General features: G+C 42.8%; 1 protein-coding gene across 2 annotated transcripts in view; it reads left to right on the forward strand.

The window, feature by feature from the left end:
- PPP1R12A (protein phosphatase 1 regulatory subunit 12A) overlaps window positions 1-25420 on the forward strand; it is a 1050482-nt gene that overhangs the window by 179437 nt on the left and 845625 nt on the right. For both annotated transcript variants that reach the window (XM_069228775.1, XM_069228774.1), the window contains exons 4-6: window positions 4760-4919; window positions 19211-19355; window positions 20281-20355. In XM_069228775.1, the coding sequence (XP_069084876.1) occupies window positions 4760-4919; window positions 19211-19355; window positions 20281-20355 (380 nt within the window). The remainder of the gene's footprint in view (window positions 1-4759; window positions 4920-19210; window positions 19356-20280; window positions 20356-25420) is intronic.

Below are 25420 nucleotides of genomic sequence, written 5' to 3' on the forward strand. Positions count from 1 at the left end.
AGAGGTGGGGGGGGGTTCTGGGTAATTTTGTTTTTGGGGGTGGTGGGGTCTGGTTAGAACGCAGTGAGGTAAGTGGGGCTGGGAGAGGGTTGGGGATAGTTTTTAGGGATGGGGTGTTTGGGTTATTTTATTTTTTTAAGGTGAAGGGTAGTTTTGTTTTTAGGGTGGGGGGTTGGGTACTATGGTTTTTAGGGTGGGGTAATTTTGTATTGTGGGTCGGGGTGGGTTTTTGGGCGGAGGGGTAATTTTGTATTTAGGGCAGGTGGGGAGGGGGCTTTTAGAAGCTTTGGGGTCTGGGTGACTTTTGTTTTTAGGGGTGGCGGGGTCGGGGTAGGACGCAGTCAGGTAAGTGTGGCAGGGAGAGGGTTGGGGTAGTTTTTAGGGGGTGGTGGTGATTTGGTTATTTTTTATTTTTTAAGGTGCAGGGTGGGGGTTCACTAGTTTTGTTTTTAGGGTGGGGGGTCGGGGTACTATGGTTTTTAGGGCAGGGGTGGGTCATGGAATTTTGTTTTTGGGGTGGGGGGTCAGGGTAATCTTGTATTTCGGGTGGGGGGTGAGTTTTTAGGGGTGGGGTGGGTGGATTGGGGTAATTTTGTATTTAGGGCAGGTGGGGGAGGTCAGGTTTTTAGAGGCTGGTTCATTCCCTGCTTGAGCTACACTCATTGGTACAGGGAATCCCCTTATAACTATTTTCCTTTTAGAGGCTGGGGGTCTGGGTAATTTTGTTTTTAGGGGTGGGGTAGTTTTATTTTTGGGGTGTGGGTCTGTTTTTAGGGCGTGTGGGGGGTTGGGGTAGGTTTTAGGGGCAGGTGGTGGGTCGGGTAGTTTTATTTTTAGGGGGAGTTGGGAGTGTCAGGGTAGGTTTATTTTTAGGGTGGGTGGGGGGTGGCATGCGAAAACCATGCAATGCCGTTCCACACATGCCTTTACTAGGCATGCTTATGCTACGAAAAATTGTTGTAAGCGCATACGTGGTAAAGGCATTCATGGAAACAACGCTGTTGTTGTTCCGACCGCATAGTTCAGGCATGCGTGGTTGGTGCACGCGTTGTTCCATCATACATCCATTAAGAACCAGTTGTTTTTGTGGCTGGGGCTATTGGGCCTATTGAGTTTTCAGACTGCAAAGGAGAATGACTGATGGTGCTAAGAGAACATGCACACTCCTTTCACATTCCTTCCAGGCTTGTTTACCTTAATGCTGCACAAGGGAGTATTGAGGAAAGGGAGACATGTATCCTATGGGGTGGGTAAGTGGGGGGGGGTTGAGGGGGCGAGAGGCCCTGCTTGAAATCACACATTTATTGTAGTGGAGTGCTGTGGTCAGTTAAGGACAAAATTGAGTTAGGAATGCAAGAATGTAAAACCTTTGCAACAAAGCTTCCTTTTTTCATGGTGGAGAGGATTATGCGTTTTTTTAATTCTCTTTACTGACTAGCTAAATAACACATTACCGTTAAATTGCATTGCCTTTAGTGCAGGACTACAAGCTACATCAACGGGATCGTTCAGTCGCAAGTTTCTGCTTCAACTATTATTTAAATCTATTTCCTTGCAGCAAGGGAACAATAAAACTGCTCCACCTCGCAATACTGCTTGATCACTATTTGTGTGTCTTTTCGATGCGTGGAGCTGAAATATACCCTCTAATATTAATTCAGCCAACAAACTTAATTAAATACAATATTGAACCAGATAATACAGCATTAAATTAAAAAAATGCAGTGGTTGGTCAACACAATATAGAGAGTACAATAATTCTGTTAAGTACATAAGTCTCTAGTGTGACATAAAATGAAGATCAATATGCGACAATGCATGTTTCAATGGAAACTAAAGTTCCTGTTGAGAAAATCAAGACATTTTAAACCGTGTGTGTGACTGGTGCTCTTCTCTTATTTCGCACAAACATTGTATTATTTGTAGTAGGTTTAAACTCTCTTAAACCTCAATTAAAAAAATAAATCTGTCGCCCTCCGAATGTCTTCAACTTAATCCCCAAGAAAAAGGAAGTGGGTTTCAATTGCAATTCTTACTGAGTGTGCTCATCAACTGCTTGTTCCAACATCATCTTCGGTCATGGTTCAGTGGATCCAGAAGACGAACTTAACAGAGGACAATGGTGCAAATTATGATGTTAACAATTAAATTAGAATTTGACCAGATTTCTGTGCCATAACTCCTTATTTCTGTCCTCAAGTGCTGTGACATAGGTGACCACAGATAAAATAGGTCTCACAGAAACCATGTGCATGAAAAGGGTCTAATAAAAATCAAACACTATGATCTTCATACACTCTCATTGACTTTGCACCTTTCTGCCCTCTACTTTGTTTTATTTGTATATATTTTTTTAGGTCTTCTGCCACATTCAGCATCAGCCACTTTCCTTCAGTTTCTGGCTTTGCTTACCTTTCACCGTGATGTTCACCTTCTTCACTTGTCTCTATCGTTCTGCATCCCTCCAGCCTTCCCTCTGTCTAACCGCAATCCCATACTTAAATGTTGATTTTCCTTTTCTTCCTTTTGTTTGAACTTTCCATTTTCCTTTACTATTTATCTTCCTCTTCACTCATCCAATCTTCCCCCTCCTTTACTGTTTATATACTTGGTCTAAGATTTTGGTACTTACTGAAAGCTTTTCTTCATCCTCGCTAATGTGGAGTTCGCATCTGGACAGTTATCTACTAAAACAGGAAAAATTATGGTTATCCTTGACTGTGCAGGGCTTGATGTTTGAACAGGCATGTGCAAGCCAGCACCACACAATAGCCTCTCCTTCGTTCTAACTATTTACACCTATTTATCATTACAAACCTGAGAGCAAGGTGTAGCGGAGAATGGACAAATCCTAAAACTGATTTTTGGGTTGTGGTGGTCCTTTTGGTAAGTTCCTGCCAACTTCATTATAGGACAAGAGGGTTTGCACAATTAATTTCTTGACTCTGCAGTTGCCAGAATTTGAGTCTTGCCGTTAGAAGAACCCTCTGAACTTGAACAGTGCATCATATGCCTTTCCTGCTTAGAACGATGAGCTGAATACATACCGTTGTACTTAAATCTTCTTGCTGTATGTCTAAAATGCAAAATTGGGAGTCTGTTCCTAGGCTCAATAAATGGTATTACTGGTCAGTAATGTAGCCTTCTTTTATCCTTTGATGCTATTAACAATTAATAGAATGTTGAAGTCTAAATATTCAAGTCAGCTATTACTAGTAAAGAAGGTAACTTGCCTTCTTAGATAGGATATCGTTTATTGCAACCTGCATAGGATAGCATCTCTTCTCTGAAGTAGATAATGAGTTGGTGGCTTCTGAAGGTATGACACCGAGGAAAACAGAAAAAACTGATGGAAGGATTGTTTGAAATAATCTCAGCCACTGATAATTACAGTGGATCCAAATCCAGTGCATTATTTGTATGCCCGCCATGTCACTTCAGACAAGAAACAGCCAATTGCAAATCAACCTGGGCCCTGCACCAGTAGGAACAGGCCATCTCAACCTGCCAACCTGTGGCTCCTTCTGAATGGGAACACGAGCTAACCAAGACCCATTTTGGTGTATTTGGACCTTCTCATGGTGTGAAACCATCTCTTACAAGGGAACAGATTGATGAACTGCAATGATGTGTTGGTGTTCTTTTATATGCTTCTCTTCACCTCTCCTGCTTTTCTCATATGCTTCTCTTCACCTCTCCTGTATTAGAATACTGCAGTGCTGCTTCTCTACTGAATGTTTCACATAGACACATCATGTTAAATGTACTCTAGGAAGATGTTACTGAACCACTGAAACTCGTACTAATCCAAGATCCACTAGCCCTGGCAGACAACAACGTAAAGAAAAAAGAAACCGTTTCCTCGGTTAAATGACGTAAACCCTTGAGTACACTTTGGTTTATAGAAGTGCTCTCTTTTATACAAAGTCTCCATCTGAAACACATTAAAGGGACTGCTCATAGGGGTACTGCAGGAAATCTCAATTTGGAGCTTGACGGGGTTCAGTGTCCCTGGCTTAGATGGTAGAACAGCCATTTTACAAGCTACTCCAGGAGGATCACAAAGTAGCAAGAAGAAAGTGTGTACAGGGCACAATATTCAGATAAATTGCATGCTAAGTCTGCCCTCATTTTTGAATGTCTGTAGGTCCATCCTGATACCTTCTTTGCCAAACATGGAGATTCATAGCCATTTGTGAGCTTCAGGACCAGAAATTGAGCATGGTGTAACTCTTGTCTGCAGCCGACTCCCCAGCCCTGCCCTTGTGACTAAGCTAACTGCAGCTACGTCGACTGTAAGTCTGACCAGAGGAATGCACAATCAGTTCTTGGATTTCAGAGGCCTGCAGCTGTTCCTGACTCTTTAAAGTATGAAATAACCGGTATACAATGCTTCATGTTGGTAATCTAGGCTGTTCTTACTACACCTAGATTATATAGATAAGAGTACTGAGACATATTTCATCATCTAGCTGATCAGACCAAGGCAAGTCTTCAAGGAATCAGGTCCTACTAGTTGGAGAATCAGTACTGCTAGTTCAGATTTTTTTGTTTTTTGTTGATCTCCCAGTGGCCAAATATGCTGACGTACTTAAGATGAATAATTCTGAAAAACACAGAAATTGATACATACATTTGAAACTGATATGCTATCTGTAGGTAACTGAAACTTTTTTTTAAAGTAATACATTAAACTTGCATTATCAATCACTTCTAAGCAGTCAGTAACGTTGAATGAATCTCTCAATTTTTCATTCAGGTGTCGATGTAGAAGCAGCTAGAAAAGAGGAAGAAAGAATCATGCTTCGTGATGCACGCCAGTGGCTCAATAGTGGCAACATAAATGATATCCGACATGCAAAATCAGGAGGTACAGCACTTCATGTAGCTGCTGCTAAAGGATATACAGAAGTTTTAAAGTAAGCATTATTTACATATTCTGTGATTTGGAAAATCTGTTATATTTATCTCCAAATCTGAAATTAAAACTTGCTGTGTTTCATCTTCTTGAAGTAATTCGGAGGTTTGCATATCTTGCTTTATATTCAGATCAGAACTTAAATTTAAGTGTAGTGTAACAGTACAGGGCACATCATGCTATGCCTCGCACTACTTCTAGAATAGTGGAGATTAAAGATCTGGCAATGAGACATGTTTTGTCAAGTCCTTTCGGTTTTTACCCAGTTCCATACAATACTAGCATCAGTGGGGCATGGTCTGATGTTCCTCTTGAGAGGACAACCATTTTTGCTACATCTTGGATATCTGGTGCCAAAAATAAGTAGTAGTCTACCTGGCAGAGCAAGTCATATGATGAGAGGAAAGTAAAAGCATGCTCATCCCCACACCCCATACATCATGAAAATGAGGGAGCCTAGCCATTCTGGGAGTCTAGTGGAATGGTGTGTGTTTGAGTTGCCATTTATCATACTTCCTGTTATGACTACATTGAAGTCCCCACTTATGACTTTACTGGGGGGCATATTAACCACAATAATGCTCAGAGTCTGTAGTTTGGTGTTAATGATGACTATTTGGACCACAGAGTGCCCCTGTCACCAGAAACTATCTTCCCAGAGGGTCTAATTTGTAGTGTTTTATAATGATAGGGGAGTATTTGTAACTTCACAACCTGAGAGCCAGAGGACAAACTTTACATGGCATACCCTATCATACCAGAAATCTGCAGTTCATGCCCGTGAGGCGAGTCTTCTGCAGGAAAAGGAGGCCAGCATTGTGTCGTTTAAATTACTGTTGAACTGCCCCTCTTTTAATTTTGTTAAGCCCGTTGATGTTCCCAGCCATTAGGTGTCGTCATTTAAATATTGGATTTATTGTACCGGCTGTTTCAAACTACGTTAAGACTAAACCTTGCAATAAGCAAGATCATGACCCTCATTCTGAAGAAGGCTAGTGGAATCAGGCCTATTCTGGACCTCTGGCCTCTAAATGCCTTCTTGTGAAAGGATACATTTAAAATGTTCATGCTGGCCTAGATCCTATCTGCTCTGGACTCGGGTGAGTGGATGGTGTCCTTGGACCTGCAGGATGTATTCTTTTTAAAATATACCCGTCCTGCATTCCCACAGTATTGCCTGAGGTTCAAAGAACGCTAGTTTGCTGTGCTCCCTATTGTCCTCACTACTACCACTTGGGTGTTCACGAACGTTTTTGAAAGTGATTGTGGCCCATCTTTGGTGGTCGGGATATCTGTAATCTTGTAACTCGATGACTGACTATTGAAGGTGGATTGAAGACAGTTGTACACCACCTACTAATTAAGATGAGCCTCTGGTCATCATTGGGGTTCACTATCAGCTGAAGTATCACAGACTCCTTCGCAGAGGATTCCATTTCTTGGAGCACTCCTTGAAACAGTGAAGTTCAGGTTTTCCACCACAGCAACATGTCCAGAACATTGGAGCTATAATCCAGATATTTCAGGCCCGATCCTGGTGAGAGTGACTCTGAGGCTTCTTGACCTTTACGCTTCTTATCTTTTCCTCATCTGCTGTGCCATGTGGCACATGCGTACTCTTAAATAGAAGTTTAAATTCCAGTGGGCCCAGTATCAAACAAATTTGACCGATGCCACCCTGGTCTTGTTGGAGCCAGCATGAGATTTGTTGTCTGTGCTACTCCAATGCAGTTGATCCAGTGACAGGCCTCTCTCCCTTCCACACCCAGAGCAGATGGTGGTGACTGATGCTTCCCTGCTGGACTGGGCCAGTCATCTAAAGGAATTTAGATCAGGGAACGCTGGTCACCAGCAGAAGGTCAGCTCTACATCAAACTACTTGAGTTGTAGATCATTCATCTGATTCGGAGGCCTCCTTCCATTCATCAAGGAGAAGCTTGAGCAGAGTCTCATGGACAGCACCACCACCATATTGTACTGCAACAAGCAGGGCAGAGTGGTGTCCTGTAACAGGTGCGCTGTGCCTCTGGAAATGGTTGGAGCACTAGGGTATCTTCCTGGTTGCGAACCACCTAGCAGGGTCCCTGGATGCCAGTGGACTAGCTAAGCAGGCAGTGTGGCAGCTCATGAGTGGCATCTACATCCCAAAGTGGCAGAGGGTGTCTTCTAGCAGCTGAGAGAGCCCTCACTAGATATTTCTGCCACTGTCCAACACACAGCACCCAAAGTTTAATACTTTGCAGTGTCTGCAAGAGCATTCATTAGGAGATATGTTTTGGCTGAAATGTAGCTTGGGACTCCTGTACGCCTTCCAGCCCCTGCCTTTTCTACCTATAGTTCTGAAAAAGATCAGGCCAATCAAGCCTAAGTCATTCTAGTAGTTTCAGATTGGGGCTGGATAGAGTGGTACCTGGAACTTCTGGGCATGAGCATATGCCCTCCAATCAGGCTTGCACTTTGGACCAATAACACAATAAATGAGTTCACTGTTCCATAGAGAGATACATCTAGGGGAACTTTAAAGTTCAGGAGCAAGAGCCCAAACTCATCCAAATGGATGTCATGCTTCATCATCGGGTTCCTCCTCGTCAGGCTGGCACTGCAATATCTGACAGGCTCCCCATTACGGGGCTCTTTGCCAGAGATCTTTGTATAAGTGGCTGCCGTAGTGATGAACACTCACTAGAAAATTGTAGAGGTCCGGCACTATTTCTGGCAGGAGAGTGATAAATTAAAACTGGTTCTAAGCCCTACAAGAATCAGCATCATTTAATGTGTTAGAAAGACAGGGCTAAGACCAAGATTAAAAACACAAGGAAAGTGGAAGATGAGAGTTCATGCTCAACCACTTTCTAACTAGACATGGAGATGTGGGAAATTATCACCTATCCCCTAGGACATGGTCATTGCACTTTGGACCTCCTGTCTCAGCAGCAGGGCAGGTTCCTAAACCAGAGTCTGCACAATGTACACCTTCATGGTTGGTGATTGAGTGGTGCCAACTACTGCGTCTGATCTTCCACCTGAAGTGGTAGATCGCAACCTTCCTTTTAGGTATTCTTCCAGGAAATCCACCTATGGAAGGTGCTGGGACAAACCTGTGGCCTGGTGTGGCATTTTCAAGACGTACACATTGCAAGCAAAGCTGTTAATGTGCTTTGGTTTTATCTTTGGCCTAGCACGGCCTTGCATGGGGCACTATTAAAGGTGATTTGTCAGCGCTTTAAGTCTTTCTGCTGGTTGGATTAAAAGTCCTTGTTTAAATCACCTGTTGTGATGAAATTGATTAAAGCTTTGACACACATGTTTACTCTCAATCAGTTTGTGATGCCAGAGTGGAACCTAAATGTGGTCTTGACATTTCTCATGTGTACTGCATAACTTCTCAATGCCTCTCCTGACTTTAAAGAAAGTGTTCCTCCTAGTGATTACATCAGCTTTTCGCTTGAGTGAATGTTAGGCACTTTCAGCGCAACAGCCCCACATCACTTTTTCCCAGATAACTTGATACGGTGACTCACACTGCATTCTTTTCAAAATTAATGCCTCATTTCTTTGATAGGCAATTCATCACTCTATCACTCTATCAGTGTTCTTTTCTCTGCTTCACCCCTTGAAACAGGTAGAGCAGCTCCATCAGTTGGACACTAAAAGGACTTCAAGATTTTATAGTGCCCATAATGCTGACTATCACAGCAGCATCGTGTGGGATTCTTTGGGGCAAAGAAAGAGAAGGTTGTACACAAGAGGACCTGGGTGAGATGAATTGTTCTCAGAATTAAGGTCTGCTATGTTCTGGCAAATAAGCTGTCGGAAGGTCGGAGAGCCCATTCCACAAGGGCTAAGGCCTCTACCATTTCATTGGCATGCGGAGTGTCTGGCATCGACCTCTGTCAAGCTGCAACATAGGTGTTAGAGCACCTGTTCATGAAGAACTACTGTTTTGACAGCCAGATCCAGTGGAAAGGGTGTTTTGCACACTTGGTCTTGCAAGGCTTTTAGTCTGAGTACACCCCAAAGACCTTGGCAAGGTACTGCTTTTCGTATCAATTCTAAGGGGAGGAATCTGCGGTTATAAGTATTCATCAAACAAGTTACTCTTTATTTTGGAAACTGTACCTAACTACTGATTATTCGCTGCTCTCCATTCTCCCTGTTCTTTGTAGTGGTCTCTTTTTTTTAACGTCTAAAAAGTTCCCACTTTAATATGCAGCACACTAGTACCACCAGTTGTTCATGCTCTGCATCTGATGGCTCAGAAAGTAAAAGGCAAACTGAGGACTGTGCACAGGATTGGCGCTTCGGTGCAACCCTGCTCCATCACTATCTGGATAGTATGGATCCAGCGTAGAGTCACATTGTGCCTGCTAGCACTACATGGAAGCACTGCATGAAATGTTTCCTGATCCAGACCAGCTTGGGGAGTATTCTAAAGTGAGGAATCTGGAGTTAAATAGGATGATAGTTCTTGTGTTCTGAAGTTGAATAACATAAAATACATGGGGGCAGTGCAGTTATAGGGCCCCCCTCCTCAAACAGCACCCTTCAGGGGCCAAAAAAGTATGTAAATGGGGAAAAATGAGGGAAGGTGGTCTGCAGGGAGTTGGCTGCAGGGGCTGGTTTGCAGCAAGACCCTGCGCTCAACACCCAGCAGATGGCTAACCCCCTCCACTTTCCTGACTCCTAGTGGACGCCCACTTCCTGCTGCATATGACCTTTGGCTGTGTGCAAGGTGGGTGACGTGGAAGGGGTTCCCCACTCTCTGGTGGTTAAGCACATCCAGCGAAACCCCATCCTTGCACATCTGGAGGCCATGCATCAAAGGGATTGGCTTCCTGCAGAGTACTAGGTGCCCATGGGAGATTGGGCAGAAGGCCTAGTTAAAGTTCAGGATCTGAGGCTAATCCACTGCTGCGTACAGCCAAAAATTGCCAAGTGGAGGAGTTGAGTGAATGATAAAAAATAAAAATAAAATGCACAGTAAAAAATTAAAATTACAGAGGCATCATAATTGTTAGGTATGTTAATAAAATCTTTCCTTATGTTAAAAGAAAAAAAAAAAAAAATCATAGAAACAACCAGAAGTTAAAGTGACGTTATAATTAGGTAAGGTATTGAGATTTAAGCTACGTTAAAAACAAAAAACCTTAGAGAGTCACTTAAAAACACAAAGGTTAAAGTGACATTATATTCAGCTGTTAAAATAATACAGAACTAACATTTCAAAATAAAAAAAATACTGAAGTTGGCAAATTACAGTTAACAAAATCTTGCACCCGTGCCGTTGCATTGATTATGACCTCACACTTTATATCACTCCTGTCACAGATGACATCACTGATGACATCTCAAACAACATCATTGATAACATCATGCAGGGAATGTGACTGTTTTGTACAATCTTTTTTATACTGGAAGGTATTAAGTGAGGTACACTTGGACCCAATCTTTTTTTCAATAATCTTTGATGTACTAATGGACGTAACTTTTTCAAAGACACAGACTATAAAGCATATCTGAAAATCACCCACATTACGTAGACAATATGCACTCTTTTTTACAGGAGGTGCTCAAATGTGATAATCAAAATATTAAACATTGAGACCTGTTCAAAAACAGTTTTAGGCATTATATCCATTAATGAAGTGTGGCTGTTAAATACCTCCTCTGACACAGAATTTGCATTTATACATTAGCTATTAATGAGACGTGCGCAACCCAGCCTATAGACGTGCCCACACATACTCATGAAATGAACAGAATGGTGTACACTATTTTGGCAACACTTTAATTCATACTGAGACTTCAATAACCTATGATTCACCCGTTGATTATACATTCTATAAAAATGTCTCATAATTTTCAATGATCTTAGGGAAATAAATAAATATCTGCACTTTATAAATCTACAGTTTACGTAGAAATTGTTGACTCAGGGTTCTAGGTCTTGACATCTGTCAGGCGGCAACGTGGGCCACACTACCAACTAGACAATCAGGTCTGTAGGGAGAGGCACTTTGCCTGTTCTGTCCCTCGGGAATGTCGTAGTTTGCATGCCCACCTCCAGGGATGGGATTGCTTGGGTATCTATTGTAAGGTAAGGAATCTGCAACTTGATGTCTCTATTAGATGGACAAGTTACTTCCCTTTGATAATGCCTTGTCTATTAGAGACAATATCTATTTGCAGATTCCATACCAACCGATCAATCCTCCCCGCTTTGCAAACTGATTTCTAGGGACAGGGACCCCCTTTTGGGCTTTAGTTTTGACCCACCAGTTGCCAGTGCTGATCATGGCTCTGTGCTTCTGTTGTGGAAAGTTGCAAAAAGGAACTGACGTTGGCATGCCGGGGTGGTGCCTATATAGGACCCGCAACATTCTATCCGGTGCGGATGACGCTGACAACGGACACTGAGCCAATCGACACCAGTTAGGCGTAGGAGTACTGCTCGAGAAAAATCTTCAGATCCAGACTGACGCCTGGGGGAAATTCAAAGGTAAGGAATCTGCAACTAGATATTTTCTCTACCAGATAGGGTGTTACCAAGGGTAAGTAACTTGTCCATTAAAACTAAAGTTTCCATTCCAGCATCAAGTACACCTGCCTGCTAGGAAGCACCCTTATTGAGGTAATAAAATTATAGTTATCTGTTTTAAAAATATACAGTTCGTACTGCAAGTACATAACTAGTTTTTTTTTTTTTTGTGTGTGTGTGTGTGTGTGTGTGTGTGTGTATATATATGTATGTATTTATATATATATATATATATATATGTATATATATATATATATATATATATATGTATGTTTGATGGCATGTGTAGCTGCAGATAAACATGCTTTGCACATCCCGCCATCTAATGTTGGGCTCGGAGTGTTACAAGTTGTTTTTCTTCGAAGAAGTCTTTCGAGTCATGAGATCGAGGGACTCCTTCCCTTTCGGCTCCATTGCGCATGGGCGTCGACTCCATCTTAGATTGTTTTTTTTCTGCCATCGGGTTCGGACGTGTTCCTTTTCGCTCCTTGTTTCGGTTCGGAAAGTTAGTTAGAATCTCGGAAAATTCGACGGTATTGTTTGCGTTCGGTATCGGGTTAGTTACTACAGATCGACACCGATTTTTGAAGAGCTCCGGTGGCCCCTCGGGGTTTTTTCGATTCCCCCGTCGGGGCATGGTCGGCCCGGCCACGTGTCTCTTCAAGGCTGATGGAACGGACCCCATTCCGCTTCTGCCCAAAATGTCACAACAAGTATCCGTATACAGATCAGCACCTGGTCTGTAACTTGTGTTTGTCTCCAGAACAAAAAGAAGATACTTGTGAAGCCTGTCTAGCGTTTCAGTCGAGAAAAACATTAAGAGACCGAAGAGCGAGAAGACTGCATATGGCGTCGGCGCCGACAGGACAAAGGCATTTGGAGGAGGAAGAGGAAACCTTCTCCATCCAGGAGTCGGACTCGGACGAGCCTGAACCCGAAGAAACGCCTAAAACCGTGAGTAAGACGTCGAAACATAAAACTCACGAGAAGACCACAAAAGCCCAGGGGACGCCACCGCCAACAGGCCATGGCTTAACCCGTAAAATAGGTGACCGATCATCGGCACCGAGAAAGGGCACGCTTGTGTCGAAGTCATCCGACTCCGGTCGAGATACCGGCACACAGCAATCTCGAGCCCGAGACAGCGGTTCCGAGCAAGTTCGGCACCGAGACAGCAGCACCGAAATGGGTCGGCAGAGAGATACCACGACGCCGAAAATAAAGAAAGTGTCGTCGGAGCCGAAAAAGGCTACCGAAAAGGTTCCCATTCCGAAACATCCAGCCTCGGAACCAAAATCAGGTTCCTACACAGTGGAACAGGGATTGTCCTCCCAAATGCAAGGACATAAGTTCGGACAAGAACTAGAATCAATGGAGCCAGACTACACTCAAAGGAGGCTCCACATTCAAAAGGACACAGGGAAGATCAGCACTCTTCCCCCAATTAAAATGAAAAGGAGACTTGCCTTTCAAGAAAAGGACAAGCAGCCACAGGCAAAGGTGGCAAGACAACTCCGCCACCATCTCCACCACCATCAAAGCACACATCACCGGTAGTCACTCCACCACTAATGCAATCCCCAACGCATACTGCAATGAGTCAAGACGATCCCGACGCATGGGACCTTTATGATGCGCCAGTATCGGATAACAGCCCAGACTGTTACCCAGCGAGACCATCCCCACCTGAGGACAGTACATCCTACACGCAGGTGGTCTCAAGGGCAGCGGCATTTCATAATGTCACCTTGAATGTAGAACCAATTGAGGATGACTTTTTGTTTAATAAACTATCCTCCACTCATAGCCAATACCAGAGCTTACCTATGCTACCTGGAATGCTAAAACACTCCAAACAGGTGTTTCAGGAGCCAGTGAAGGGCAGGGCCATAACTCCAAGGGTGGAGAAAAAGTACAAGCCACCGCCTACCGACCCTGTGTATATCACGCAGCAATTAACACCAGACTCTGTGGTAGTAGGGGCAGCTCGCAAGAGAGCAAACTCTCACACCTCGGGAGACTCACCTCCTCCAGACAATGAGAGTCGCAAATTTGACGCTGCTGGGAAAAGGGTTGCAGCACAATCAGCAAACCAATGGCGCATTGCCAACTCACAAGCACTTCTGGCAAGATATGATAGGGCTGAATATGCCTTTTAATGGACAGCAGTTGTTTGGGCCGGAGGTGGACACTGCAATAGAAAAACTTAAAAAAGACACTGATACGGCCAAAGCCATGGGCGCACTCTACTCCCCACAGAGCAGAGGCACATTTCCCAAAACACAGTTTAGAGGGGGGTTTCGAGGACAAGCAACCGAACCCACAGCCTCATAAACAAGGCCCACTTATCAAAGCCAATATCAGCGGGGAAGTTTTCGGGGGCAATATAGAGGGGGACAATTCCAAAACAATAGAGGGAAGTTCCAAAGCCCTAAAACTCCTCAAAACAAACAGTGACTTCCAAGTCACACATCCCCAACACATAACACCTGTGGGGGGGAGACTAAGCAATTTTTACAAAGATTGGGAGGAGATAACAACAGACACTTGGGTACTGGCAATTATCCAGCATGGTTATTGCATAGAATTTCTCAGATTCCCTCCAAACGTTCCACCGAAAACACACAATATGTCAAAACAACACATGGATCTTCTAGGACTAGAGGTCCAGGCATTGCTACAAAAAGGAGCAATAGAATTAGTACCAATTCAACAAAAAGGAACAGGAGTTTACGCTCTGTACTTTCTCATACCCAAAAAGGACAAAACACTGAGACCTATATTAGATCTCAGAACATTAAATACCTACATCAAATCAGACCACTTTCACATGGTGACATTACAAGACGTAATCCCACTGCTCAAACAACAAGACTACATGACAACACTAGACCTAAAGGATGCATATTTTCATATACCAATACATCCTTCACACAGAAAGTACCTAAGATTTGTATTCCAAGGGGTACATTACCAATATAAGGTGTTGCCATTCGGAATAACAACTGCGCCAAGAGTTTTTACAAAATGCCTTGCAGTAGTAGCTGCGCATATCAGAAGGCAGCAAATACATCTGTTCCCGTACCTAGACGATTGGTTAATCAAAACCAACACACTAGAACGGTGTTTACAACACACAAAGTACGTCATACAAACCCTACACAAACTAGGTTTCTCAATCAACTAGACAGTCACACCTTCGGCCGTGTCAGACACAGCAATACTTAGGGGCAACAATCGACACAGCAAAAGCGATTGCCACTCCAAGTCCACAAAGAGTGCAAGCATTTCACAATGTAATACAGGTCATGTATCCAAACCAAAGAATACAAGTCAAAATAGTAATGAAACTCCTAGGCATGATGTCCTCATGCATAGCCATTGTCCCAAACGCAAGATTGCACATGCGGCCCTTACAACAGTGCCTAGCATCACAATGGTCACAGGCACAGGGTCAACTTCTAGATCTAGTGTTGATAGACCGCCAAACATACACCTCGCTTCAATGGTGGAACAATATAAATTTAAACCAAGGGCGGCCTTTTCAAGTCCCAGTGCCTCAATACGTAATAACTACAGATGCCTCCATGATAGGGTGGGGAGCATACCTCAATCAACACAGCATTCAGGGACAATGGGACTCTCGGCAAAAACAGTTTCACATAAATCACTTAGAACTATTGGCAGTATTTCTAGCGTTAAAAGCATTTCAACCAATAATAAGCCACAAACACATTCTTGTCAAAACACACAACATGACAACAATGTATTACCTAAACAAACAGGGAGGAACACACTCAACACAGTTGTGTCTCCTGACACAGAAAATATGGCATTGGGCGATACACAACCACATTCGCCTAATAACACAGTTCATTCCAGGGATTCAGAATCAATTAGCAGACAATCTCTCTCGGGATCACCAACAAATCCACGAATGGGAGATTCACCCCCAAGTACTACACACTTACTTCCAAAATTGGGGAACACCATAAATAGACCTGTTTGCAACAAAAGAAAACGCAAAATGCCGAAACTTCGCATCCAGGTACCCACAAAATCAGTCTCTGGGCTATGCGTTATGGATGAGTTGGTCAGGGATATTTGCATACGCTTTTCCCCCTCTCCCACTCCTTCCATATCTAGTAAACAAGTTGAGTCAAAACAAACTCATACTCATAGCACCAACTTGGGCAAGACAACCTTGGTACACAACACTACTAGACCTCTTAGTAGTGCCTCATATCAAACTACCAAACAGACCAGATCTGTGAACTCGACACAATCAACAGATCAGACACCCCAATCCAGCATCGCTGAATCTAGCTATTTGGCTCCTGAAGTCTTAGGGTTCGGACACTTAGACCTTACACAGGAATGTATGGAAGTCATAAAACAAGCTAGAAAACCAACCACTAGACATTGCTATGCAAATAAGTGGAAAAGGTTTGTTTATTTTTGCTATAATAATCAAATACAACCCTTACATGCATCTGCTAAAGACATCGTAAACTACTTGCTACATTTGCAAAAGTCAAAACTAGCTTTTTCATCCATTAAGATACATCTTACCGCAATTTCAGCTTACCTGCAAATTACCCACTCAACTTCACTGTTTAGGATACCAGTCATAAAAGCCTTTATGGAAGGCCTAAAAAGAATTATACCACCAAGAACACCACCAGTTCCTTCATGGAACCTCAACATTGTCTTAACGCGACTCATGGGGCCACCTTTTGAGCCCGTGCACTCATGTGAAATGCAATATTTAACATGGAAAGTTGCGTTTCTAATTGCCATCACATCTCTAAGAAGAGTTAGTGAAATCCAAGCATTTACCATACAAGAACCATTTATTCAAATACACAAGCATAAAGTAGTTCTACGGACAAATCCAAAATTTTTACCAAAAGTCATATCACCGTTCCACTTGAATCAAACAGTAGAACTACCAGTGTTCTTCCCACAGCCAAATTCTGTAGCTGAGAGAGCACTACACACATTAGACATCAAAAGAGCATTAATGTACTACATTGACAGAACAAAACAAATTCGGAAAACAAAACAATTATTTGTTGCTTTCCAAAAACCTCATACAGGAAATCCAATTTCCAAACAAGGCATTGCTAGATGGATAGTTAAATGCATTCAAACCTGTTATCTCAAAGCAAAAAGAGAACTGCCTATTACACCGAGGGCACACTCAACTAGAAAGAAAGGTGCTACCATGGCCTTTCTAGGAAACATTCCAATGACTGAAATATGTAAGGCAGCCACATGGTCTACGCCTCATACGTGTACCAAGCACTCCTGCGTGGATGTGTTAAGAACACAACAAGCCACAGTAGGACAAGCAGTACTACGAACTTTGTTTCAAACAACTTCAACTCCTACAGGCTGAACCACCGCTTTTGGGGAGATACTTACTAGTCTATGCAAAGCATGTGTATCTGCAGCTACACATGCCATCGAACAGAAAATGTCACTTACCCAGTGTACATCTGTTCGTGGCATGAGATGCTGCAGATTCACATGCGCCCACCCGCCTCCCCGGGAGCCTGTAGCCGTTTCGAAGTTAATCTTGAACATTTGTAAATTTGTAAATATATCACTTTAAACTACATTAGGTACATACATGTTTACTCCATTGCATGGGCACTAATACTATAATACAGAACTCCTACCTCATCCTCTGCGGGGAAAACAATCTAAGATGGAGTCGACGCCCATGCGCAATGAAACCGAAAGGGGAGGAGTCCCTCGATCTCGTGACTCGAAAGACTTTTTCGAAAAAAACAAACTTGTAACACTCCGAGCCCAACACTAGATGGCGGGATGTGCAAAGCATGTGAATCTGCAGCGGAACATGCCACGAACAGATGTACACTGGTTAAGTGATATATATATATATATATATATATATATCTGCGTTATTTTTTTATTTATTTTTTAAATGTGACCATTGCACAAACTTGAGAGAAAGACAAACCTATTTGGCATAATAAAGCTTTTTTAAATATAGTGCTGGTGATTAATGACTGTTTTTTGTTTTTATGTCAGGTTTAGCATTGTTAGAGCATTTATAGATGACACTTTTTGCTTGAATTATTTAACATTTATTTTAATTTTATCATTTTGCCTTGCCTGAACCAAAGGGGACTTTTTTCCTCTGCTGGCTTATTTAGTGGACTACTGGAAAATCATCTAGATCATTATTCCCATTTTGACTTTTCCCTATTCTGTTGTGATAGGTACTTTAGAGTAAGAATATTTAGTTCTTCCAGGGGTGTTTTGAGATTGATCTAGATTTACTTTTAGCAGTACAAAAGTAGCGTTGAGTAATTTCATTTAGGTTTTTGATGCACCTGGTGGTCCAGTGGATTAATGATTCCCTTCAGTAAACTGTGTTTTACTTAATGGTCACAGGTTCGAATCCCGGCTGGTCTACTCGACTTAATTATTCTGATGTCTATAAAATAAATACTGCTGGATTGGACAACAATGAACACCCTTTATTCAGCTCCAGCACACACACATTGTTATTTAGGCACCGATTGAAACAAAGGTGCATTCTATTTATTTATATCTATCTATATCTCTATATATATATATCTATCTATCTATATCTCTATATATATATATCTATCTATATCTCTCTCTATATATATATATATATATATATATATATATATATATATATATATATATATATATATTATTTTTTTCCCGATAGTAGGGTTATCTTCTAGAATGAGGACTAGAAACCTTGTGGCCTATGATTGATTTCTAAAACATGCATTGGTGTGAAGCATTCAGTGTGTTTAGAAGGACCACTTAATAGAACCTTTACTGTAATACCATGTAACTTAAAGAGCATAACTGCTTGTGCACTTTGGGGTCCAAAATACTTTTGTCCTGCATGGCATGCATCCGGAACAAGAAGATCATAATTTCTATGTAAACGATTCTTTGTTTTCTCATTTTCTGCAATTCCCCATGTACCCTTTGTTTGCTGCTTCACATTCCAATACTTAAGTACAAAAGATTTGCAAGGTGTCCACTGCTTTGTTTTCCTAAACGTGCGCACAGATATATTCAAAGGGTAATTTGTTCAGTACTTACAGGTGATAGTTGTAACTGGTTTTTATGGCAAGCATAATTTTAAGTCTAGTAACTTGTAACCTGGGATCTTACAAGCAACATGGAGAAATCAGGTGGATTATTTAGTGAGCATGAAGAACTATAACAGTATTTTTTAAATAATTTGTTCTCGCTGGTAGCGTGTTTTATAGACTGATCTAAACTCCACTTATGTAAAATATAGGACATTTGAGAACAGCACCTGTTGTGTTTGATAATATGACATTGGCTGGCTTTTTTCATAGTGCACCGGAAATTGACTTTCCTGCAGCTAATAAACGATCTATGGCAAGGTCCAGTGGGTGGTATTCAGTATATTGACCCCAGAAAGGATGAAAGCCTGATTTGTCCCTGCTATAGTTTTAACGAGGCTGTCAGACATCCTGCCCTTTGAGCTGCCTTAGCAGAGACGTGTATGGTGGTCAGAAATGTACTATTCAATTTCTACTTGAACACATTTTCTAAGTAATTTGTGATTTTCGCATAGGGTGAAAGATCTCCATGTGTTAATTTGTTTACAGTATTTTGGAGAGCCTATATTATAATTAATTAAACATTTGTCTTTGTAGCTTCTTACATTTGTATGTTTTTCTACTGCTTATTACTTTTTGTAGGATTTTAATTCAGGCAGGATATGATATAAACATTAAAGATTTTGATGGCTGGACACCACTTCATGCTGCTGCACACTGGGGTAAAGAAGAAGCATGTCGAATTTTAGTGGAGAACTTGTGTGAAATGGAGACTGTCAATAAAGTGGTGAGTACCAACATTTGTTTTGAGATGTATAATTTTCCTAATTTGAAGGGGACAACACATTAAAGGACCTTCCTGCTGCAGTCTTGAATAACGCAATTAAGAAAACATCAGTGAGTGGTTGAAAGCATTTTTAGTTCTAGCTGGCGCACTACAGTGTATCATTCGATTTGCTGTTAAGGAATAGCTGGTTCGTTAAATTACTTACTATGCTGTAGCCGGAGGCCTACTTGCAGCAGAAGTTACAAGTGGGCTAAATTCTTTGTCCAGTATTGTTAGTGCTCACAAAATGAGCTTAGCAACATTTGAGGGTTTTCAAGCATAAGCATTCTTCTATTACAGTTCAATCTTCTTGGCTTCAAGGATTTTTGGCTGATGCATGGCTATGTAATCTTGTTAATGGCGGCACCTTCCAGAGCTCTGTAAGTGGTTGCTGCCAGGCTGCTCTTTCCTACCCTACCTTTGAAAGATTCCAGAGATAGTCGCTTGAAGTGCAATCTGACACCTCTGTGAAGGCTAAAGAGACAATGGTCAAAGGTTTTGAGAATTTGAAGACATGTTGGCTGTCGGTGATCAGTCTAGAATAGAAGCACAATGGTTCAATGGGTTTTATATTGAGTCAACACAAATGCATTTGCTAAATGGGCATCTGTACTTCACTTACTTTCCTCAAGTCACAAGACTACACAGAGACTTTATGAATACAAATAATACTTTTCTTTATATTTTCTTCATAGCCGTTTTCAATTTAGAATAATGCAGAAAGTGCAGTGCTCAGGTACTTGACACCATAGATCAGAGGATGGTGGCTTTCAAGGCCAAAAAGGAATACGTTCGGTCTCACATGATTAATACAGAAACAACTCACCATCTGTCTAGAACGTCTGTTGCAATTCTGTGATTTTCATATGATTGTATTTTTCTGTAGGGTCAGACTGCTTTTGATGTAGCAGATGAAGACATTCTAGGATATCTGGAAGAATTACAGAAGAAGCAGAATCTTGTAAGGCTTAAATCTACATTATTTTTGGTATACTGCATAATTGTACAGAAATAAAGAATCACATTAACTATGGATTAGGAATTCCAGTAATTCACTCTTGCTAAAATATACCTGCCCATGAGCCTCTGTAATATAGTATTTTAGTGAGCGTTTCAAATGGAAATGAATAGATATTAGCAGGTTTTTTTGTCCTCATACATGAATGAAGTAGGTTATGTCACGTATCTGTTTCGTATCACACTATAGACGTAATATTGCAATTGAAAATGTATGCTCTATGCAGTAATTGCTCTTCCACAAACAATTGGAGCTCATGCTTTTCTCTTGTTAGGCTGGACTTACAGGCCTACTTTAAAAATGTAGTTCAATTTAAATGGAGTCAGACACAATGTATAAGCTGCATTTTCAAATTGAGTAAACCTTCTACTACATCCTTGAGTACCTCATTATCCTAAAACCAAACAGCCTTGAAAAGGAATGCTGATCCCTTTTGTCTTTTTTATGAGCAGGTGGATGATTTTTTTTTTAAACAAAAAGATCACCCCATTTCTTTGCACAGCACATTTTGGAAAATGTCCTCATAACCACTTACCCAAAGGCTTCTGTAGTTGCTGTTAAGAAAATAACTGGTGGGTTTGAAGGGATTTTGAGTGATAAGTTGATGTCTGCTTGGAAAACTGCTGTTACTTATGCCTAATTGTCAGTCTCAGTGCTTGCAACTAAAAGTCTAATATTTTGGAGTTAAATGTTATCACAATCTGGGTTGCTTCTAGATGGTTATCTTCACACCATTACTTGGAAAACCATCTAATCAACTCAGAAATTTCATAATAGCCAGTAGCCTTAACTAGTGTTACTTTTATACCTGTCTCTTCTGTATCACTTTACAGTCCTTAACCCCTTAGCTGAAAAGTAGACACATTTCTGAATTCAGCAAGGGTTCCTTTGTGTAGATCCTTCAAGGTTTTCCTACAGAAAGTAACAGCTGAAATAAAAAATATTGAAATTGAGGTGAAAAAAAGAGCCATTTCTGTCCATGTTTTCTTCTATAACTTTTTCCAGCTATGGCAGATTTTTTAAAGCAATATACCGTTATGTCTGCTGGACTCTTCTGGTTGTGGGAATATATAGGGCTTGTAGGTTCATCAAAAACCCTAGGTACCCAGAGCCAATCAATGAGCTGCACCTTGCAATGGGTTTTCATTGTATACCGGGTATACAGCAATACATTTAGTGAAATATAAAGAGTGAAAAATAGGTATCAAGGAAACCTTTGTATTTCCAAAATGGGCAGAGGATAAGCTGTTTAGAAGCAGTGGTTATTTGCACATCTCTGAATTCCGGGGTCCCAATACTAGCATGTGAAATACTGGCCATTTCTCAAATAGACTTCGTTTTTACACACCGTCTTACATTTGGAAGGGAACAATTTAGAGAAAGACAAGGGGCAATAACACTTGTTCTTCTATTGTGTATTCCCCCAAGTCTCCTGATTAAAAATAGTACCTCACCTGTGTGGGTAGGCCTAGTACCTGCGAGAAGGAAACGCAACATGGACACATCACATTTTTTACATTGAAATCTGACGTGTTTTTGCAAAGTGCCTTGCTGTGGATTTTGGCCTCCAGCTCAGCCGGCACTTGGGGAAACCTACTGTAAGGAAATGCCGCCTTGGCATGGTTACCCCCTGACTTTTTGCCTTTGCTGATGCTAAGTTTTGATTTGAAAGTGTGCTGAGGCCTGCTAACCAGGCCCCAGCACCAGTGTTCTTTCCCTAACCTGTACTTTTGTTTCCACAATTGACACATCCAGGTAAGTCCCTTGTAACTGGTACCCCTGGTACCAAGGGCCCGGATGCCAGGGAAGGTCTCTAAGGGATGCAGCATGTCTTATGTCACCCTGGGGACCCCTCACTCAGCACACACACACTGCTTGCCAGCTTGTGTGTGCTGGTGAGGACAAAACTAGTAAGTCGACATGGCACTCCCCTCAGGGTGCCATGCCAACCTCACACTGCCTAAGTAGTATAGATAAGTCACCCCTCTAGCAGGCCCTACAGCCCTAAGGCAGGGTGCACTATACCATAGGTGAGGGCACAAGTGCATGAGCACTGTGCCCCTACAGGTCTAAGCAAACCCTTAGACATTGTAAGTGCAGGGTAGCCATAAGAGTATATGGTCTGGGAGTCTGTCATACACGAACTCCACAGCACCATAATGGCTACACTGAAAACTGGGAAGTTTGGTATCAAACTTCTCAGCATAATAAATGCACACTGATGCCAGTGTACATTTTATTGTAACATACACCCCAGAGGGCACCTTAGAGGCGCCCCCTGAAACCTTAACCAACTACCTGTGTAGGCTGACTGGTTTTAGCAGCCTGCCACACTCGAGACATGTTGCTGGCCACATGGGGAGAGTGCCTTTGTCACTCTGTGGCTAGTAACAAAGCCTGCACTGGGTGGAGATGCTTTTCACCTCCCCCTTGCAGGAGCTGTAACACCTGGCGGTGAGCCTCAAAGGCTCACCCCCTTTGTTACAGCACCACAGGGCATCCCAGCTAGTGGAGTTGCCCGCCCCCTCCGGCCACGGCCCCACTTTTGGCGGCAAGGCCGGAGGAGATAATGAGAAAAACAAGGAGGAGTCACTGGCCAGTCAGGACAGCCCCTAAGGCAACCTGAGCTGAAGTGACTCTGACTTTTAGGAATCCTCCATCTTGCAGATGGAGGATCCCCCCAATAGGGATAGGAATGTAACCCCCCTCCCCTTGGGAGGAGGCACAAAGAGGGTGTAGCCACCCTCAGGGCTAGTAGCCGTTGGCTACTGCCCTCCCGGACCTAAACACACCCCTAAATTCTGTATTTAGGGGCTCCCCTGAACCTAGGAACTCAGATTCCTGCAACCTAAGAAGAAGAGGACTGCTAAGCTGAAAAACCTTGCAGAGAAGACTGAGACACCAACTGCTTTGGCCCCAGTTCTACCGGCCTGTCTCCCCACTTCTAAAGACACTGCTCCAGCGACGCTCTCCCCAGGGACCAGCGACCTCTGAATCCTCAGAGGACTGCCCTGCTCTAGAAGGACCAAGAAACTCCCGAGGACAGCGGCCCTGTTCACCCAAGACTGCAACTTTGTTTCCAAAGGAGCAACTTTAAAACAACTGCGTTTCCCGTCGGAAGCGTGAGACTTGCTACTCTGCACCCGACGCCCCGGCTCGACTTTTGGAGAAACGACACTTCAGGGAGGACTCCCCGGCGACTGCGAGACCGTGAGTAGCCAGTTGCCACCACAGCGACGCCTGCAGAGGGAATCCCGAGGTTCCTCCTGACCGCGACTGCCTGACTCCCAGATCCAGACGCCTGGAAAAGACTCTGCACCCGCAGCCCCCAGGACCTGAAAGATCGGAACTCCAGTGCAGGAGTGACCCTCAGGAGGCCCTCTCCCTTGCCGAGGTGGTGGCTACCCCGAGGAGCCCCCCCCCCCTTGCCTGCCTGCCTGCATCGCTGAAGAGACCCCTTGGTCTCCCATTGATTTACATTGGAAACCCGACGCGTGTTTGCACACTGCACCCGGCCGCCCCGTGCTGCTGAGGGTGTACTTTCTGTGCTAGCTTGTGTGTCCCCCCGGTGCCCTACAAAACCCCCCTGGTCTGCCCTCCGAAGACGCGGGTACTTACCTGCGAGCAGACTGGAACCGGGGCACCCCCTTCTCCATTGAAGCCTATGCGTTTTGGGCACCACTTTGAACTCTGCACCTGACTGGCCCTGAGCTGCTGGTGTGGTAACTTTGGGGTTGCTCTGAACTCCCAACGGTGGGCTACCTTGGACCCAAACTTGAACCCCGTAGGTGGTTTACTTACCTGCAAGAACTAACAAACTCTTACTCCCCCTAGGAACTGTTGAAAATTGCACTGTCTAGTTTTAAAATAGCTATATGTGATTTATTTGAAAAGTATATATGCTATTGTGATTATTCAAAGTTCCTAAAGTACTTACCAGCAATACCTTTCATTTGAAGTATTACATGTAAAATTTGAACCTGTGGTTCTTAAAATAAACTAAGAAAAGATATTTTTCTATACAAAAACCTATTGGCCTGGAATTGTCTTTGAGTGTGTGTTCCTCATTTATTGCTTGTGAATGTACAACACATGCTTAACACTACTCCTTTGATAAGCCTACTGCTCGACCACACTACCACAAAATAGAGCATTAGTATTATCTCTTTTTGCCACTTACTTACCTCTAAGGGGAACCCTTGGACTCTGTGCATACTATTCCTTACTTTGAAATAGTGCATACAGAGCCAACTTCCTACACCTACCAAACCTGTGCATCTAGGGGAATCCATGATGAAGTGACTTGTGAGGCTCTCACCAGGTTCTGTTGCCCAGAATCCTTTGCAAACCTCAAAATATGGCAAAAAAACCACTTTCCCTTTTGATTTCGGTGCTGCAAAGTTCTGGAATCTGAGAGGAGCCACAAACTTCCTTCCACCCAGTATTCCCCCAAGCCTCCCTATAAAAATGGTACCTCACTTGTGTGGGTAGGCCTAGTGCCCGCCACAGGAAATGCCCCAAAACACAACGAGTACACATTACATTTTCCCAAAGAAAACTGGCCTGTTTTTTTGCAGAGTGCCTAGCTGTGGATTTTGGCCTCCAGCTCAGCCGGCACCTTGGGAAACCTAGCAACTCTATACATTTTTTAAAACTAGATGCCCACAGGAATTCAAAATGGGGTAACTTGTGGCGCTCTCACCAGGTGCTGTTACCCAGAATCCTTTGCAAACCTCAGTTCGGCCAAAAAAACACTTTCCTCACATTTCGGTGATGGAAAGTTCTAGAATCTGAGAGGAGCCACACATTTCCTTACATCCAGCATTCCCCCAAGCCTCCCTATAAAAATGGTACCTCACTTGTGTTGGTAGGCCTAGTGCCCGCAGCGGGAAACAACCCAAAACTAAACATGGACACATCAAATTTTTACATTGAAAACCGCTGTGTTTTTTTGGAAAGTGCCTAGCTGTGGATTTTGGTCTCTAGCTCAGCCAGCACGTAGGAAAAC

This window comes from Pleurodeles waltl, chromosome 4_1, assembly GCF_031143425.1.
Source record: "Pleurodeles waltl isolate 20211129_DDA chromosome 4_1, aPleWal1.hap1.20221129, whole genome shotgun sequence".
Classification (NCBI taxonomy): domain Eukaryota; kingdom Metazoa; phylum Chordata; class Amphibia; order Caudata; family Salamandridae; genus Pleurodeles; species Pleurodeles waltl.